General features: G+C 49.7%; 7 protein-coding genes across 7 annotated transcripts; 5 read left to right on the top strand and 2 right to left on the bottom strand.

The window, feature by feature from the left end:
* Nucleotides 1-331: 331 nt before the first annotated feature.
* Nucleotides 332-2672, top strand: BO85DRAFT_436313 (putative phosphoinositide-specific phospholipase C; the record flags this gene model as incomplete). The annotated part of the gene is made up of 4 exons (XM_025658570.1): nucleotides 332-721; nucleotides 942-1785; nucleotides 1854-2448; nucleotides 2507-2672. 4 exons carry the CDS (start codon nucleotides 332-334, stop codon nucleotides 2670-2672), a joined length of 1995 nt encoding a protein of 664 aa, XP_025518596.1.
* A 325-nt stretch (nucleotides 2673-2997) lies between these two features.
* BO85DRAFT_457496 (uncharacterized protein) lies at nucleotides 2998-5490 on the top strand (the record flags this gene model as incomplete). Its single annotated transcript, XM_025661524.1, has 7 exons — nucleotides 2998-3036; nucleotides 3400-3506; nucleotides 3641-3688; nucleotides 3722-3770; nucleotides 3850-4308; nucleotides 4341-4749; nucleotides 4799-5490. 7 exons carry the CDS (start codon nucleotides 2998-3000, stop codon nucleotides 5488-5490), a joined length of 1803 nt encoding a protein of 600 aa, XP_025518595.1.
* Nucleotides 5124-7406, bottom strand: BO85DRAFT_392692 (C6 transcription factor). Its single transcript, XM_025656853.1, has 4 exons — nucleotides 7292-7406; nucleotides 6702-7226; nucleotides 6277-6649; nucleotides 5124-6197 (listed from the first exon to the last, which is right to left on the bottom strand). Exons 2-4 carry the CDS (start codon nucleotides 7179-7181, stop codon nucleotides 5506-5508), a joined length of 1545 nt encoding a protein of 514 aa, XP_025518594.1. The 5' UTR covers nucleotides 7182-7226; nucleotides 7292-7406; the 3' UTR covers nucleotides 5124-5505.
* A 1196-nt stretch (nucleotides 7407-8602) lies between these two features.
* BO85DRAFT_416342 (putative MFS sugar transporter) lies at nucleotides 8603-10667 on the top strand (the record flags this gene model as incomplete). The annotated part of the gene is made up of 9 exons (XM_025657727.1): nucleotides 8603-8687; nucleotides 8756-8955; nucleotides 9014-9204; nucleotides 9282-9366; nucleotides 9430-9623; nucleotides 9674-9715; nucleotides 9764-9820; nucleotides 9882-10266; nucleotides 10326-10667. The coding sequence occupies 9 exons, from the start codon at nucleotides 8603-8605 to the stop codon at nucleotides 10665-10667; spliced, it is 1581 nt and encodes a 526-aa protein (XP_025518593.1).
* A 4300-nt stretch (nucleotides 10668-14967) lies between these two features.
* BO85DRAFT_234923 (putative dephospho-CoA kinase) lies at nucleotides 14968-16458 on the top strand. The gene is made up of 2 exons (XM_025654799.1): nucleotides 14968-14987; nucleotides 15148-16458. Exon 2 carries the CDS (start codon nucleotides 15337-15339, stop codon nucleotides 16159-16161), a length of 825 nt encoding a protein of 274 aa, XP_025518592.1. The 5' UTR covers nucleotides 14968-14987; nucleotides 15148-15336; the 3' UTR covers nucleotides 16162-16458.
* Nucleotides 16459-16493: 35 nt separating this feature from the next.
* BO85DRAFT_447233 (uncharacterized protein) lies at nucleotides 16494-17751 on the top strand. Its single transcript, XM_025659678.1, has 2 exons — nucleotides 16494-17575; nucleotides 17626-17751. The coding sequence occupies exon 1, from the start codon at nucleotides 16812-16814 to the stop codon at nucleotides 17325-17327; it is 516 nt and encodes a 171-aa protein (XP_025518591.1). The 5' UTR covers nucleotides 16494-16811; the 3' UTR covers nucleotides 17328-17575; nucleotides 17626-17751.
* BO85DRAFT_234948 (uncharacterized protein) lies at nucleotides 17368-18218 on the bottom strand. Its single transcript, XM_025654800.1, has 3 exons — nucleotides 18085-18218; nucleotides 17626-18018; nucleotides 17368-17575 (listed from the first exon to the last, which is right to left on the bottom strand). Exons 1-3 carry the CDS (start codon nucleotides 18151-18153, stop codon nucleotides 17408-17410), a joined length of 630 nt encoding a protein of 209 aa, XP_025518590.1. The 5' UTR covers nucleotides 18154-18218; the 3' UTR covers nucleotides 17368-17407.
* Between the last annotated feature and the right edge of the window lie 5 nt (nucleotides 18219-18223).

The following is an 18223-nucleotide window of genomic DNA, read 5'->3' as shown; positions in this document are numbered from 1 at the left end:
ATCTTTCTTTCTTTCTTTCCACTTCATTATCGTTAACCTCATCGCTACTACTTATAGAGAATCCAAACCCTTTGATTACCTTTCATCTTTAGCCTCACTACCCGCTTATTCCCGGCGGTGCCCAACATCTACCCATCCTGAGGACAGCTGGAATTGTTCTCCGATCCCCCCTGAACCCGTGTCACAGCCGGTGTCGATCATCAGGCCCCTCCATAACTATCACTCCCCACCATCGTGTAACTTGGCCAGTCGACACATCTCTCTATCCCAACAGACTATTCTATCACTCGGTTTTGTTCTGTGAAACACATACCTTGCTCTTGTCGGAACCATGGACGAACTCACTGCCCAGACCAGTCGCATCACCATGGACTCTTCCCTGTCCACGCAGAAGATCACACTTCCCTTTGCGCCATCCATGCTCAACTACATAGACAAGATCTACAGCTCGTTGACATCTATGAACCAGCCTAACTTCTTGACTGAGGTCCAGCGTGAACCAACGGGCCAAGGGTCAACCACCAAAGAGCACCCAGCTCCACTAGCGACCCTGGCTGCCTTCTACGAGTATTTGGCAAGCCCAGAGGCCTCTGCAATGCGAGCTGCTACCCAGATGGATCTCTCGGCGCCAATTACGGACTATTTCATCTCCACTAGTCACAATACGTACTTGACTGGAAACCAGCTGTACAGTGAATCGAAAGCAAGTGCTTATACCAATGTATGTTCTTTCCGACATCAACATCCACTAGTGGAGCTATCTTCGCTGTTGAAGGGTGGGGTGCAGTATGGCTGGTTCTTCATCGTAATTTGAATGCGTTGAGAGCAGAAGATGCTGAAACAAGACCAATAAGGTCTCATGGCCTTGTTATGCCCAACTCTCCCATCGATGACTCTTCTAGTTCCCCAGGATTTGTGATAGCAACAGCTGATCATCTCAGGTCCTACTCAGTGGGTGCAGATCCGTCGAGATTGACGTCTGGGATGGGAAAGCGGAGGGTGAAAGCTCCCAAGAAACTGGCGACAGCAGTGCCACTAGTGGCAGCAACAGCTCCGACGATGAGAAGATCAGTTCTTGTAAACCCCGTCGCGGATCCAAGAGGGAAAAGTTGAAGAAGATGACTGAGAACCACCGTCATCTGCGCGCCCTTTCCCAGGAGGTTGGCAAATTAGAAGGCTTGCTGGGGCATCACAAGCCGTCCACGAGCAGTGGAAGCTCTGGCGAAAGCAAGGCGTCTGGTAGCGCGATCCCGGTTCCTGGTAAACCAGAGCCACGAGTGTTGCATGGTCACACGCTTACTAGGGAGACCAGCTTTCGCGAAGTCTGCTATGCGATCCGGGACAGCGCATTTGTTGCAAGCGACCTTCCAGTCATTGTTAGTTTGGAAGTACATGCCTGCCTGGAACAGCAGCAGACAATGGTCGAGATCATGGAAGAAGCATGGAAGGGGATGTTGGTCGAGGTGACGCCTGAACTCGAAGCTGGCACGGTCCCGCCGCCGCCTCTTAAGGATCTGAAGAGGAAGATCCTGATCAAGGTGAAGCACGTCGAATCCGTAGACGAAGGTGGAGACCGTGAAGCCAAGGAGAAGGCAGTTTATACCCAGCACATGGAGGCTTTGAAGCAACAGAAAAGTCCCACGAGTCCGGATGAGGCTTCCAAGACTCCTCAAACTCCGGAGTCCACCACTGCAGCTCCACACAAGCCCTCCAAGATCCTGCAGGCGCTCAGTAAACTGGCCGTATTCACCAAGGGATTCCACTTTAACAACTTTGCACAGCCAGGTATGTTGTAGTTCACTCGGATGCATATCAACCAGTAATGTACTGCGTCACTGACTGACATACAACAGAGGCCAAGGTTCCCAGCCATGTGTTCTCATTGTCCGAGAAAGCCGTTCGAGAAGCACATGCCACCGATGGCGACGCGTTGTTCGAGCACAACCGGCACTTCTTCATGCGCGTCTATCCCAATGGCTTGCGAGTCGACTCCTCCAACATGGATCCGACCTTCTTCTGGCGGCGTGGTGCCCAGATGGTTGCTCTGAACTGGCAGAACTTTGACAAAGCAATGATGCTCAATTCAGGCATGTTCGCAGGGGAACAAGGTTGGGTGCTCAAGCCTCCAGGATATCGCGGCTCCGATTCACAGCCTGGAATTATCGAACCTCGCCGACTGGATCTGACCATTGAGTTCCTGGCTGGCCAGAACATCCCACTGCCCGCTGGCCACACCAACGAAAACAAATTTTACCCCTTCGTGACGTGTCTCCTGCACGTGGAGACACCAGATGACAGCTTCGCCGCATCTGAGGACGACACTGAATCTGAAAAGACCGGTTACAAACATTGCACGAAGAGTGTCACCGGCGTGAACCCCGATTTTGGCAGTCAGAAGATGGAGTTTGCGACCGTCTCAGGCTTCCTCGATGAATTGACATTTGTTCGGTGAGTTACTTTTCTATATCCCAAAGTAGCTGCATGTGCACTTGCTAACTGCAGACAGATTCAAAATCAAGGACAACGAATGGATGCACAACGCGCTGGCCGCATGGGCGTGCATTCGACTAGATCGACTCCAAGAGGGCTATCGGATCATTCACCTGAATGACAGTACTGGAGCACCAACAGAGGGCGCTCTCCTGGTACACATCACCAAGAAATACAGCTGAGAGCACTACCTATGAGCACATTCAAAAATAAGACCATTTCGTTCTACATTTGAGAGTGTCAACAGAGTTTCACAACATTTAGCCAGAGTTAGAGGCAGTATCTTTCTGTGTATTTAGATTCTCCAGACGAGACAAGACTTGACTTGACTTTTAGACTGAAATTGTATTCCATTCGAGATGGGGCCGTTACATTTTAATTTTCTTTACTTGAAAAAACCCCTATTGCAATACGAATGACTTCGTAGGATCTAGTAGATAACAAGAGTAGCCAGCAATTCCCTACAGTTTAAAATAACCTGACACTCAGACCCCTGACACCCGACACATGCCCAACCTTAATTCCCCCAAGCCAAGAAAATCCGGGGTAAACTAGAAACACCTCCCCCACCCCAACCCGAAATAGGCAACTCTACGCGCTGGGAAGATTTTACCCCGCGCATTCATTGCGGTTCCTGTTCCCGGATGCGGGCGGACTTGGTACCTACCTAGCCATTATCATCACTATCTATCTTCTTCTGTCTCGTGTTTCTAGTTTCTGTTTCTAAACAACATCATACCTTGCTATTCCGGTGTTTGGCTTTCGGAGATAGATTGGGATCTTATCTTATCTATTCCATTCCACTCACTTTTATCTTTTGTGCTCTATTTGTGGTTATGTTATGGTGATTACCGATGGATGATGGCTGATGTATCAATTTCCCCTTCGTCTATTGATGACAGTGAAAAGGGGGCAGTAGCAGGTCGACGAACTCATGAGGAAAAAAGACCTGCTACGAAGTTTACGCGGTGTCGGACGGGGTGTTTGCGGTGTCGGACGAGGAGGAGGAAGTGTATGTTTATCACTTCTTCTCATATCGATTGTTGGAAAAGAGGATGATGATACTGATTGGTTGGTATAGGTGACGAGACGAAGCCTCGGTGTCGGAATTGCATCGAGAAGAACCTGGTTTGTCGCTATGGAGTACAAGTGACGTTTTTACCGAAGAATACTTTGACGGTGGCGGAGGGGGAGTTGTGTACGAGTACGAATATGAAGTCAATTGAGAAAGAGGAGAGGGTTGTGCGGAGAGAAGAGCGGTCGAGGAAGGGGAGGTGGAGGTGGGTTAAGGTTCGTGAGATAGGTTGTTGTTGTTGTTGCTTTTGGGTCTATTTTCGCTGACGATGTGGTTATTTTCAGTTTGTGAATGAGGATCCTACGCTGGGTGGGGATGATGTTCTAGATGAGGATAGTATAAGCGATGGGGCGAGGGCCTCGGGAGATGAGACTGTGTTGGCTCCATCTAGGATTGGTTCTGAGGTCGATATTGGTGGTGATGATGGGCTGCATGGCTCACCTGCCATGCACTACTCATTGGTTGGTAGTAAAGCCTTCAGCGATAGGGACAAATCCGCTGTACATGGGCTTCTTGCGTTGGGGATAGGGAATGGTGTCAATAATGATAAGGCTGTCTCGGATGAAGGCTACGGGAAGAGTGGGTCTGGATTCGTCTCGTCAGAGTTGGTGGCTAGCACGCCTGTCATGATGAAGCATGCTCCTAGCTTTGTGGGGTTTTCTGAGAGGTTGCATTCGAGCATAAGAGCCAATTCATTGACAGATACGGCAAAGCTCAAGCTCATATGTCATTATCGGTACCATGTAGCACCATGGGTAAGTATAACGCAGTCTAGTGGAGTTGCAGACTGACAAATTACTTGCAGCTCGATATTTGCGATCTCACTCATCCATTCGGAATCGCTGCGGTCCAGATGGCACTCGGCTCGGAGCCGCTCATGACAGCTCTGCTGGGACTTTCCAATGCTTGCGTTATTGTAAAGGATACGGGGAATCAGCAACCGTCTCATATTAGTCGTATTGATCAGTGGACTCGTCCGCTGCGGTCAGATAGCTTCACTTTAACTGCTGAGAATGCTTTGACGGCCGTGCTAGAAGAGACAAGATGGCTTGTCACCGATATCGCTCAGACTTGGAAGAACATGGAGAACCTCATGACACGGACACGGAATCTTGATCCATTGGCTCATCAAGCCCTTGATCCAGGTATTGCGTCATCTATCTACTGGATGTTCTTCCGCCTAGGTTCGTCCCAAAACCTCCACGCATGTATGTGCCATTCTGACCAAACCAGACTTGAGTGCAGCGCTCGCAAACGACAGACCAATTGGGACACAACTTCCGATGCTCCCATTACCTAGCCTACCAATTCTGTCGAGAATAGAAGAAGTCCGGGAAAGAACCCGAGCGTATGCCCATGTCCTCCTCTGGCTGTGTGGAAAAGCTTTGATGCTATATCATCAGCAGACCAGCCCCGGCCAGTTTACAGCCCCACAGCAGCAGCTGGATAGCTGGCTGGATGTTTTTGACGCAATTGAGCAATGGTACCATCTGCGACCACACGAATTCCAACCTATGGTGGACTTGGGTGTTGACGATCAACTTGCCCAGGCCGAAAGTGGATTTCCGCTGCTGCTATTCGCAAACGGGGCGGGTGCCTTCTGCAATCAGTTGTACCATACTGCCATGCTACTTTTGCTGCAGTGTAAGCCACGCACAGCACTGTTGGGCTTGCAGTCAATAACGTTGTCGCCACTGTGGCATTCGCAACGTATCTGTGGCATCGCACTGAATAATGACCGTCGGGAATCCTGGGATCCATGCCTGATAGCCTCATTCCTGGTGGCTGCCAGAAGAATGACACATGAATCGCAGCAACAGGAGATCTTGGAAGGCTTTGAGCGGGTGTGCAATATCACCGGATGGGACTTGGATGGATATTTGACGCAACTCCGAGAGGATTGGTCCTTCATTGATGGTTTCTAGCATGAGGGGTCATGTTCATCTCATTCCGGAACAACCCCAGGCAACCTCCAGATCCCGAATCCGCCAACAGGTTCCCCAGCCAGTTTCGGCCTCGATGCTTTGGATTAGCCTGATGATCTCTTCATGCTCCGAAACATGACTGAAAAGCTGTCCGGCAATCCACAGTGGCTGAATGGAGTTGTTCAAGCACCCTTGGTGTGGGTTTGCCAAGGAAATACCACAGATTCGACGAGCATGCCATAGAGGAAACAAAGTTGGCGACCGTGGAAGCCGAATATCCTTGGGCATCATCTTCAGCAACAGTATGCATGCAGTGTGGTACAGTTGGTTCGATGAGATAGCAGCCCAATGGACGAACAGGATATGAGGGAAAGGCTTGCGGTTGACTGTCTGCACCGGAAGAAGCTCGCTAGGACGCTCGGAGAACCAGCATTGTAGGTCATTCCAAAGGCTGATCCATCGTGTGCGGAACCTATCTGGAGTACACCCATTATCTTCACCTAGTTCCACAAATTTTGTACGATCGGACACCAGCTCAGTCGCTTTGACGCACAAATACACCGCATAATTTGCATGCATATCTGGGGATTTGACACTCTGAAACAGCTGATGAGCATCCTCTGTCTGGTAGCCTTCAGGAAGCCATTTAGAGGGATGTAGCAGCGTGGTCTGTGTGCCATCCGAGATCAGCGCACCGCACAGATCTGCTCCGGTCAGAAAAGATTGAAATATACAGTACAAAAGGAGAATGCTCAAAAAAGGGATACAAAGCAGCTCTAGACTCACCCATTCTTGCATAACACCAGAACACTGCCTGTAGAATGCCCTGGCTGAAGCCGTGGATTCCAAACGCATCAAACAACGCGGCGCAGCCTTCAAGATGGCGACGCCAATCCTGGGCACGGGCAGACATCATCTCTAAGCAACAGAGAAGCACACATGCTGCTACAATTTTCGGGTCACGTAGTTGAAGAAGCGGGCTCAGCCGTCTGATAGCTTCTTGGTACAATTCGAGGCTGTCAAACCAATTTCGAACTCCATTCTTGCGTTCGATCTGACGAGCAGAAATGGCAAGCATGGCGTAGGAAAGAGCGGGAAAGGAGCGAGCCAACACGGGAACCTGTTGACGAAAGGTGCACTGAGAGTCGAACATGTCCAGCTGTTCCTTCTTTAGTCATGCATCGATAAAAGTCGTCATCTACAGCACATACCCAAGGTGCTACTTCTGCCACGTAGTTTTTCAGATATTCAATTCGCCTCCTGCTCGACAGAGAAGACTGCAAGAGCTCCCCTCTCCGTTCTGGCTGGTATTTGTTTGAGGGTGGTGATTGTTCGGCTAGTTCAAACCTTCCCACAACATCTGGGCTGGATACTCGGGTTGGAGCAGTTGAGTTCGCGAGAGAAAATAGGATGCATCGCAGCTCTTCCTGTGAGGCCAGGTAACCGGGATCCTGCGAGAAGCCATCCTGGGTCCAGCTAGCGGCTGGTGACTGAAAAGGGTCACTGCCGATGGGCAATGTCGGAGAGTTGTGCTGATCAGTGTAGTAGTCTGCTAGGTGGTAAGGGCTCTGCAGTTGGTCCCATGCCGGCGATTCTGAACTGTTGTCTGCAGGTACTGGCTCGGGTTGCTCTTGTAGCGAAGTGGTCCGCGCACGTTTCCTGGGTGTTTCACCAAACGTGGTGTCGTCCATGGCGATGATGCTGGATCATAGGAGATAGAACAGACAATCAATACTCTATTGAAGACATCGTGAGCAAGCGGTTGTTTACAGAGCAGTAGGAAAGTCCAACGTTCACTTACTAGGGCGAATAGTTGTGTCAACATGTCAGTCTAGTGCTTTAGTTAAGCCAAGTGGTTAGTCAGAGTCAAGTATGAAGGATGCTTTGAGTAACGAGGCCTCTTTGATTCCCGAGAGCGCTGTCAAAGTGGTGATCAGACCATGAGGAAAGGAATCGGCAGAAGCAAAGAGCGACAGCCGAAACGCAGCTCCGCATGGAGTCCTGAACGGGTTTAGCGGGATGCGGGGTAGCATCCTGAAGATGGAGATGAAAGTGACTGAACATCTTCAATAAAAGTACGCCATTGTGCTAGGAGGCAAACATCCATCGTTAGTTTCAATATATACAAAGATATCCGGGTTAAACGGTTTGGATTCGAGAGTATCCGCCGAGGTCAATTGACTCGCACTGAACCATGATGGACTCTGCCATTGAGTGCAGCAAAGAAACATGTTCCCCAATGCAATGGTTTATACACAATAAGTATAGTAGATGTACGCCATGAGGAAGAAAAAACGCTTGGAAGATTTTCAAATATATAGAAAACAAGCCTTTAGCACGTGCAGATATCCAGCTTTCTACATTGATGGTGGCTCAACTTACCAAGTCCGTCTATAACTTAAACAAAGATACAATACTCCAGACTTCGCATTCCTTAAAGCATATCATACTCTTCCAACCGATACTACTCACTAGAGATAGAGACATTGGACCAATGCAGCTGTATATTATCCCCAAGGTTTATCATGACCACAGCTATACACTCTATAACTCACGTACTATCTATCCAACGCACTTCCACATCCCAACCTTCATCCACACACACCCACAACCATCAAATGACGTCTACTGTCAACCCTAACCCAAGAAATCACCGCAAAAAGAAGACCATCCCAAGACGGCACGGCAGCATCCGATCTCGTCGCCAACCCCGGGCCATCATTCCCCCCTCATATCCGAATTTGGTCTAGCGCCCCAACAATCCGGGGTAATCGTTGCCACGACCTTCCCTTTTGAGTAACTGGCCCAAGAATCAGCATCATGATCGATGACGAGGGTTGTCTTTGCCGGCTGGGTGACGATCTTGCATGCCATCTCGGGGTGGTGGTACTACCGAGATTCTACTACGATTCCATGATTCAGTAATTCGAGCCGTGGCTTGGGGTGGACGGGGTTTATCCGATGTCACACATACCCTCACTACTACCTACAATGTACATATATAGTAATGCATCGACCCATTTCCGACTGGAGAGTTGAACCCAAGGGATTGAACTTAAATCAAAAACCCCTACATGCGACTTGAATAAACTAGAAAAGGGATATAAAGAAAATGCCAAAACTCAACCTCTTCGGCACCGGCTTCGTCCTCCAAGCCGCAATATGGGCGGCTTGTGGCATGGCATTCATTCTCTTCGGTATATCCCCCATCCCAGCCAACACCTCCCCAATCTAATTCCCATCTGTTCTAACAAATACTACGCAGGCTACGACCAAGGCGTCTTCTCTGGCATCGTGGAAAATGACGACTTCCTCGCCACCATGAACCACCCCAACGACAGCCTCGAGGGGATCATCGTATCGATCTACAATCTGGGTTGTTTCGCCGGTTGTATCGTCAATTTCCTACTTGGAGATTGGCTGGGACGCCGACGGGCAATGTGGTTTGCTATGGTTTGGGTCATCGTAGGCCACCCCGTTCTTTGTACATCAGTGATGTGATTTGCTAATATTGTGGGAGTAGATCGGAGCAACTCTCCAATGCTCCGCGTTCTCCGTCCCCCATATGATGGTCGGACGATTCGTGACGGGCATCGGAACGGGCGTGGAGACGTCGACGGTGCCGATGTATCAGGCGGAATTGTGTGAGGCGAGTAAGCGCGGGAAGTTGGTGTGTAGTGAGCCGTTGTTGGTTGGGGTGGGGATTGTTATTAGGTATCTTCTTCCTTCCCTTCGGGTCATTGCGACTTGTGGCCATCTTTATATGTTGATATGCTGACTGTGGTTAATAGCTACTTCTTCGACTACGGGATGAGCTATGTTGGTGGTCAGATCGCTTGGAGATTGCCGATAGCGTGTCAGATGATTTTCGCTTTTGTAAGTATGATATTATGTGTCTTACTGGAGTTTCTGGCTAATGCAGATTATCTATCGATCTAGGTGGTCATTGTTCTAGTGTTCGGGCTGCCCGAATCACCAAGGTACTGTTACAAGGAAGGTCGCAACGAAGAAGCACTGCAGATCTTAAGTGATGTGTATGGGCGCCCAAAGGATGACCCGAAGATCCTGGCAGAGCAGGAAGAAATCCTCGAGGCTATTTCCGTGGAGACGAAATACGGCGAGTACAAGTGGAGGTATGTGCCCACCTTCAACATCGCAATTTGATGCAAGCTGACGAGACCAGAAATGTCTTCAAGCGGGATGAAGTTTCCACAGGCCACAGAGTGTAAGTCTTGCGTCTTATGTCGCGAATCATCTGCTAACAACCGCGCAGTCTTCTTGCATACGGTATGCAATTCATGAATCAGATGGGTGGTATCAACATGGTCGTGTATGTTGGGCATAAAACTCACCTCGCAAAGATCCTAAAAGCCTTGCTAATGAAAACCCAGATACTACATCCCCACCGTACTCAACACCAACGTCGGCCTGGACAAGAATCTCTCCAATCTCCTCGGCGGCTGCGTTCAGATTATGTTCGTCGTCGGAAGTATATTCCCCACCTTCTTCGTGGATCGCGTCGGTCGCAGAGCTCCCATGATCTGGGGATCATTCGGCCTGGGCATCTGCATGATGATGGTATCCATCCTGCTCAGTTTCAAGGGCCATGCCAATGAGCATGCAACTTCGTCAGCTGCTGTCGCCTTCTTCTTCGTGTACATGCTCATCTTTGGCGCCTCGGTTAACTGCATCCCCTGGTGCTACGTGCCCGAGATCTTACCCCTCCATGCGCGCGCCAAAGGAACAGCCGTGGGTATCTCGTCGAACTGGATCTGGGTAAGTATTACCAGTAATTCCCATATCCTTCCACGACTAACAATCATTCAAATGAAAAGAACTTCTTCGTCGTAATGATCACCCCCATCATCATCAACCGCCTGCAATGGAAAGCATACCTCATCTTCATGTGCCTGAACTTCGCCTTCGTCCCACTAATTTATTTCTGCTACCCGGAAACCGCCAAACTAACCCTCGAGGAGATCGACTACCTGTTCACCACCCCAGGAAAGAATGCCGTGCAAATGTCCAAAGAGCTCGTAAAACAGCGAAAGCAATACGGCCATGTACCAGGCCAACGACTGACGCGACACACGGACGAGACCGGCTCCGAGAACATGGAGAAAAAGCAGGACAGTGTTGTCGCCGGGGTATCGGACGAGCAAGTCGAGCAGGTCTAGGAAGGAAAGCGGAAGCCAGGAGCGCGAGGCAGGGAGGATGAGAAAATAAAAAAAAAAATTCGCGCGCGTCCGGTTGTATGATCAATGTACATGAAATGAATGTATGTATGTATGGCGCCTGCACATGTGGAGGGGGAGAGAGAGCTTACAGGAAATCCGCTGTGCTGGCCACGGCGGGTTATCTTTTTCAAGGGGTAACCAGTATGAGGCAATTTCTAGCAATTAAAGCACTCACTCTCATGCAGTGGTTGCAGAATACAAAACAGAAAGGAATGGTTCGCAATGCAATGCGCCCGTGGTAGTAAAGTAGATATCCATCCAATGAAGTGGATGGGATTTAGATCACTCAAAGGACCGCCGGAAAAGGCTTGTACAACACAAGTATCCAGTAGCATCATTGGGCTTACTGCGCACGACTTGAAATGATGATGAGAGTATATCACCTTGCGCGCCGGAAAAGCTTCAATAAATGATTATCTTTCAAACCAGCCAGTTCGGGTCAGTCAATCAGTCAGTCATAGTCAATCACCGAGACCCCGGGAACTAACTCAGTAGTACAAGTCAGCGAATGCAGGACGTTTGAGCAAGAACGAACCCCGAGCATCCTGGAATTTGTGGCGAGCTGGCGAAGGTTGTTTTGAGACCGCCGGACCCATGCAAGCCGAGAAGAGGACGACTTACATATGCACATACCTGGGCCCTCAAACCCCCTCCCCACCATGCCTTTGAGAAAAAAAAAAAAAAAAAAAAAAGTAAAGCTGGTGATATGTATGTACCGTATGCAAGATGCATTTGGCTCAAAGTTTATCAATCTGAGCATTACATTATGATTATATTATACATGAGGGATATCGGGGACCAAAAAAAAAGCGCTTCCCCCCAGGGGTGGATACACGCGGTGAAGAGTTTTGTTGTTGTTGTTATTGTTGTTGCTGCTGAGCTATAATGCATCAATGGTAGTGAGAAAAATAAATTGCGGTGAGCGTGATGCGAGTCCCCAATGATGGCAGCCTAACTGTGAGATTTTTTTCCGGGAATGATGATGGCGCGGCAGGATGGATTTGGTTTGGTTTGACAAATCTGGGTTTCCCTTCTGCTTGATGGATGGATGGATGGAATCCGGGAATATGGGACAAGCAAGCAAACAAAGAGGTGGGAGGGGGGGCGGGAGAAACAGAATAGAATAGATGGGAATGGGCGGGGATTGATGTTTGGGTTGGTTGGTGGAGATGCAGATGGAGAGAGGACTACTACTACCGAGCAGAGTTCACTGGTAGAGTACCCCGTAAATAGTATCTATCCCTATTCCTATCCCGAAAGATAGATAGATAGATAGTATCGTTAGTACTATCTTCCTTAGATTAGCCATCGTTGTTTGACAGGAGCGGGTCCCTTCCTTTCCCCCATATCTACTAAGTGTGACATGTCACATTCGATGAATATCACGCTGCTTTTAGTGTCCAATTACGATATTCGGGGGCGACTACCGGTCTAGCGTGGCCGGTAATTTGGCGCTAGACTCGTAGTCTTTGTCCGGAGCCACTTCGAAGCACCGAAAGAAGGCAAAGGGATTGGGATGAACTGGCCCCGGGGGGTGAAAGAATTAGTGTGACTGTGCCAGCTGCATGGCTGCTTCAAAGAATAGAAAAATAAAAACAGGGTCGACGAGGGGGACAAACAGCGGAGAATAACTTCGCCCAATCAGCCCTCCTTATCCGCATAATTCGGATCGCGCTTCGGCCCATCAAGCGAGGTCAGGGGCTCCACAGCTTATATGTATCCAATTCTTGCCTGCGAATCACCGGCCGTAAGTCGGTCTGAGCTTTCCTGGCCAAGACGTGAGTGATAGACTGATCAACGTCTGGCGATGGTTAATCCACCGAACTGTGATAGAGTAAAGTAAGTTGTGCGTTTACCTGTGCCACCGTCGGACTTGAAACCGGCCACCTGTGTCGGGGGTGCCTTCATAACCCCGAGACTTGAACGGAACGAACGCGAAGATCAGGCCAAAACCAAAGAATTAAAAAATAGCAGAAATAAAAATAGAATGAAATAATCTATACATAACACGCATGCAAATGGAAAACGACTCATAGAAGCAAGAGTAGAAGCGCAGTCGAAGTACCCAGGGTAGCCCTTGCACGTTGCATTCGCAGCGCTGGTACATCTAACGGATAGACCACTTCCCAACCACCGGTATAGATCTGTGCAGAAGACAGGGTCCCGATATTGACTGGTGATATTGTGTGGTGTAATTGACTGATCCGGCCTGATCATTGGCGCATCGGCATTCCATCCCTCCCGTCAAGTACTCTTAGTGCTTGGTGCTTAGTCCGATAGCAGATGAGGAGACAGGCAGCCAGAATGTAGCAAACAATATAGCTTCATATGCATAGGTTGAAATGCCATTTTCTACACCATGAGTTTCCATTCCACAAGATGGATTTCCCAAAATTCGGCATGTAGAACAGCCTCAGATCGCATGGGAGGGTGGGTGATTCGTACAGCCGGGCTCTAAGTGGACCAGAGTGTCACTGATCAGATCTCAGCTGGACAGCCTCCTTGGGCTGTAGGGGTTCTAGCCACTCCATTGGTTGAGCCATGAGGGAACGATAAATTTACTTTTGTTTTTGAAATTGTTTATTCTTTTCCCCACTTGGCCAACAACCTGCGGCTGATTGAGTACGACACCATGCACAACGACGAAACTCTTGCATGAGTAATTAGCAGACACCCGTTTGAAGCTAGACGGGCATATCACATAAATCAGGATATGCAGAGAGAAATACAATGTGGCTGTTGAGAACGCCGTGGGTTGTGCAGATCGAGGATTGCGTCCTGAAGCCCGCCATATGCGCGAGACGGGCTGCAGCCGGCGCTAACTCGGTAGCGTACTCGCATCGAGCATCAATTTAGATTGAGTGTGACCTATACATTGTTAGCATCAGATGGTAAAAATTCGGAGCTGATCTTTTGTGCTGAGAGCCCACTACGACTGCTCTAGCTCCAGAGGGAATGTGTGGGATTAGGGATGGAGAGAGATTGATCCTCCCGGCCTCCCAACACCAGTCACAATCCATTTGCTCTTTTGGCCATAGGACATACAGCAAGGGCCCGGTTACCGAGAACCCCGTCGTAGCTTGCATAAAACGGTCTGTTGTATGCATCTCAAATGCTGAGTGGTCCTTTCGGGGATTTGTGGAATTTCTCTGTCACCTTTTCCCTGTCCAATCCCTCCTCCTCCCCCCCTGCTCTGCTGCTCTGCTGCTATAGTTCACGTCTCTCTTTCCTTTTTCCTTTATCGCTCACATCTCAGCCCTTGTGGCATGCATCACTCACTCTTCCCACCCACCTAGACGATTTTCGGTATAGCCCAACACGTATCTATCACACCAAGGTAAGGAGAGCTGAAACCCTCCCTGGTTGAGGTTCCCCTTAGCTGGGACCCCCAGATGCAAGTCATCGACGGGAAGATCCGAGTCATCCGAATAATTGCTGCGGCGGACATGACATGTTGCCTAAACCAGGGTCCATGTATGATTGATCTTTGGATGCATTGAGTCCGGCCAGGTCGTGTCTCCAATCAATCGGTCCAGACTAAGGTGAAGATCTCCCGATGAGAACATAGGTCGCCTGCCCCAGGAGGCGTAATGGGGGGTGGAGGGGGGGGGGAGTCACAAACAAGTCCAGTTTTGGCTATATATAGGTGGGATGCTCGGGACCGACGAGTGAACTCTGTCGAAGAAACAAGTCTATAATCCTTTGAATACCCTTCAGTTTGACTTTTACTACTTTCACATCACAATTGATCCTCTGGTTGAGAGCTTTATACTTTCTGTTTCTCCTTGTGTCGATCTCATTGCGAAGCCGTCACCATGCCTGTGAGTTGCTATGTGTTGTGATTATCCTTTTGCGACCGATGCTAATGACATAGATGCCCGGAATGAAATGTCCCCATTGTCTTTCAGAGGGGACTGATGTTTGGGTCATCCCCGGCAAGAATTGCCACAAGTGTGGAACTGCAGTTGGTTGATTGGGCGGCCAGGTGAGATGGATTCGATAGATATACTCTTGGGCGCAATCATACTAACACCAAACCGCAGTCCGCTAGAAACCGCTTCAAACTCTGCTTGGGAGCAGGTCAATCCGACTCCTGAGGATGGGGAACAAGAACCGGAAACTCTTCACTGCCTTCTAGAAAACATTCGAATTCCCTGCGACTGTTATTGATATCGCGCGATTGCCTGTTGTTGTTTACAATGATTGAAGAATGCGAGGCAGACTGCAGGATCGGCTGGGAGGAAAGTGAGAAAGTGACAGGTACAATATCCCAAGCTTGGAGGTACTAGAGAGCGCTCCCTGCCGTGGGATTGCAATTGGGGGTTATGAAACGAGAGGAAAAAATTCTCTTCCTGTATAATATTTACGATAGACTCATTAGACACGAAATAATTCTGACGCATTGAACGTTCATCAACAGACCAGAAACTTGGCTTTGAAGTGATCACAGTCAAAAGTAAATCAATCCAGCGGGTAGTAATCTTGGCCTCGGTCCAAGTTGCAGCTCTCCCCGCAGATCAACCACCAACTTTCTCCAACTTCCATCTCCCACCTGACATTCCACGAAACATCACCTTTACTCTGTAAACAAACACAAAGAACACCCAAAATGCTCATAATAGGCCTCACCGGCTCCATCGCGACCGGCAAATCCACCGTCTCCTCCATCCTCTCCGCCGCACCCTACTCCATTCCCATCATCGACACCGACCTGATCGCCCGCAAAGTCGTCGAGCCCGGCACCCCAGGCTACAAAGCCATCGTGAACTACTTTGGCCCAACCACCCCGGATCTCCTTCTCCCAGCATCCGACCCCAATGACACAACAACAACCACAAACCGCCCCCTCAACCGCCCAGCACTAGGCCGTCGCGTCTTCGGCACCACCGAAGCCCGCAAGCGAGACCGCGCCATCCTCAACAAGATCGTGCACCCGGCCGTACGGCGCGAGGTCTACAAAGCGCTGCTATACTACTATGTGCGCGGTCACTGGGCGGTGGTTCTGGATGTGCCGTTGCTGTTTGAGAGTGGGATGGATCTGCTGTGTGGGACGGTGATGGTGGTGGGGGTTTCGGATCCGACGGTGCAGATGGAGAGGTTGAGGAAAAGGGATGCGCATCTTACGGCGGAGGATGCGGAGAATCGAGTGAGGAGTCAGGGGGATGTCAAGGGGAAGGTGGAGAGGGCGGAGTATCGGGGGGTGAAGTCGGCGAGGGGCGTGGTGGTGTGGAATGATGGGGATAAGGGGGAGTTGGAGAGTGAGGTGCAGAGGGCGATGAGGGTGGTCAGGAAGAGTACGCCGCAGTGGTGGGCTTGGATGTTGTGGTTGGTGCCGCCGGTGGGTGTGGCGGTTGCGATGTGGAATTTGGGGGTGAATTTCTGGTTGAAGAGGGGGTGGGAGAAGAGGGAGAGGGAGGTGAAGGCGAAGTTGTAGCTGTAGATATAGCTATGCTTATGGGGTAAGGGTTGATGGGTGTGAATTGGCGTGCTGGTGCTAGATGTAAGCTGTATGGTTCGTGTTAATGATATCACATGCTGGTGATCACGCTGGATTGCTTAGTCGTCGTCTGGAACACCTGCTGGTGACTGCCCAGGGAGGTATAGCTGGTTCTCGGCGTTCAGTCCCACGCTGGCAGCATGATCAATTTCACTCAGCCAGAATTCTCCTTCACCTCTACTCACTGCAAAGGCAGGGTGTGACCATGAACATCTCGCTTTGAGCATTCGAGTACAGAGCTTTACAAGATAGTGCATTTGGTGCGAAGGAGTATGTATCAATGTGTTGAATTGAATCTGTGGATGAATACTGACGAGTGATGACTAGGTCAGGTACTATAGCTGGTATCTAAAATACGCGCTAAAGATGTGCTTCTGCTTCGATGAAATGGAATACTGGGTGGAGGTGGACGAGCGAAGTCCTACGCTATACCGCAGACGAGAGCAGCGTGCAGATAGCTCATCGCTCCCTCCCAACGTTTACCAGCAAGGACACCGGCCAATCGACCTGAAAAGACAGTATAATACCACCCTTCAGACCCGTCGTCAGCAGTATACTGGGGACATTCCACAGAAGCGCGGTATGTAATGCAAGTACTCAAAGTGATCGGGCTGACGAAAGCAGTTCACCTAGTCCCAAAGAGTGAGCTCTTGGAGCTGGGCAAAGAGGCCTGGCTTGAGCGCCGCAGAAAACAAGCGCAGCTCCAAGAATCTTGCAGACAACTCATGGAACGCCAAGAAAAAGATGAAGAGTCTCGTCAAGCTCAATGTCAGCCAGGAGAGAATACCCGACAGCATAACACGTCCTCATACCAGTACACCAACGGCCAACCTGCTGTCCGTAGGTTAGCAACATATTCTGCCAGATACCTGTACGGTCCTACTGCCGACAGAGTAGAACCAAGAATGAATGCAGTCGTCGACTATGATAGATCAAAAGACAAATATCCTGGCAGAAGCCAATGGTATGGCACAGCGCCTAAGAGTGGTACCGATGTCCACCCGTTCTCATATTCACCTATGACGGGCTACCACGACCGAGCATATGAGGCCTACCAGGCTCATGATCACGCCCAAGCGAGGGTTAACGGGACTTATTGGTAAGGCAATGTCGAATCTCATCTTCTGGCGAGCAAGGCCCGGAACATACTTGTCTCCAGATGTGTCGGTTATCCAAATGTACTTTATTTATGTTTGCGCTTCTTTTGCTTTTTATCGTCGCCCATCGTCGAATGTCTTCCACCGGAGATGCTTGTAAGTTGTGACAATTTGACGCGATGTGGCTTGTTGCTTTCCTTCTTAATCATCGCATCAACATCATCATCATCGGACTCGGCCTCGGTTTCACCAGTCTACAAAATGTCAGAGAAATGTTTAATGTGTATCATGTGATCAAACAAACCGCGGTCTTCTTCTTTCGTTTGAAATTGCCGTATGCTTGTCGGCCACCGACAGCCATGTCATCGTCGTCTGCATCCAGCGAGCCATCCGCGACAATGAATGGCGGCGGCGCAGCATACTGAGCAACCGGCTCCGCCACACCATAGTCGAGCACCCATTCTGTGTCACCGGAATCTTGAGCCTGGCGTGCAAGTGCTTCCTTCCGTTTTTCCTCTTCCTCAGCAAGGGCAGCTGAGATCGCCTCGAGATCCGACTTGGCAGTACCGATGGGACTTTCAGCGGGGCCGGTGGACAATCTCTGTCGCTTCGGGGGAGTAGAGGCCTTAGACTCGTCGGTGGATGCGGGCTGAGATGTTTCACGGGCAGCATTTGTGGCAGCAGCACGTTGCATGAACTACGACATTGTTTTAGTATGCTTAAAACGGAAAATGAAAATAAATTATGAAGTTGCTAAACATACCTTCATGGTCAGCAGCCGCGAAGACATGGTCTTCTCTGGCTTGGAGCCAGAGGTAGGAGAGCCCCTCATGACGAACGTGTAGAAGATGTGAATGCAATACCGAAAACCGTCAAAAACAAGCAAAAATTGAAGTCATCCA

This window comes from Aspergillus piperis, assembly GCF_003184755.1.
Source record: "Aspergillus piperis CBS 112811 unplaced genomic scaffold BO85scaffold_4, whole genome shotgun sequence".
NCBI classification, from domain to species: Eukaryota; Fungi; Ascomycota; class Eurotiomycetes; order Eurotiales; family Aspergillaceae; genus Aspergillus; species Aspergillus piperis.
This window is presented reverse-complemented; position numbering and strand designations above follow the sequence as displayed.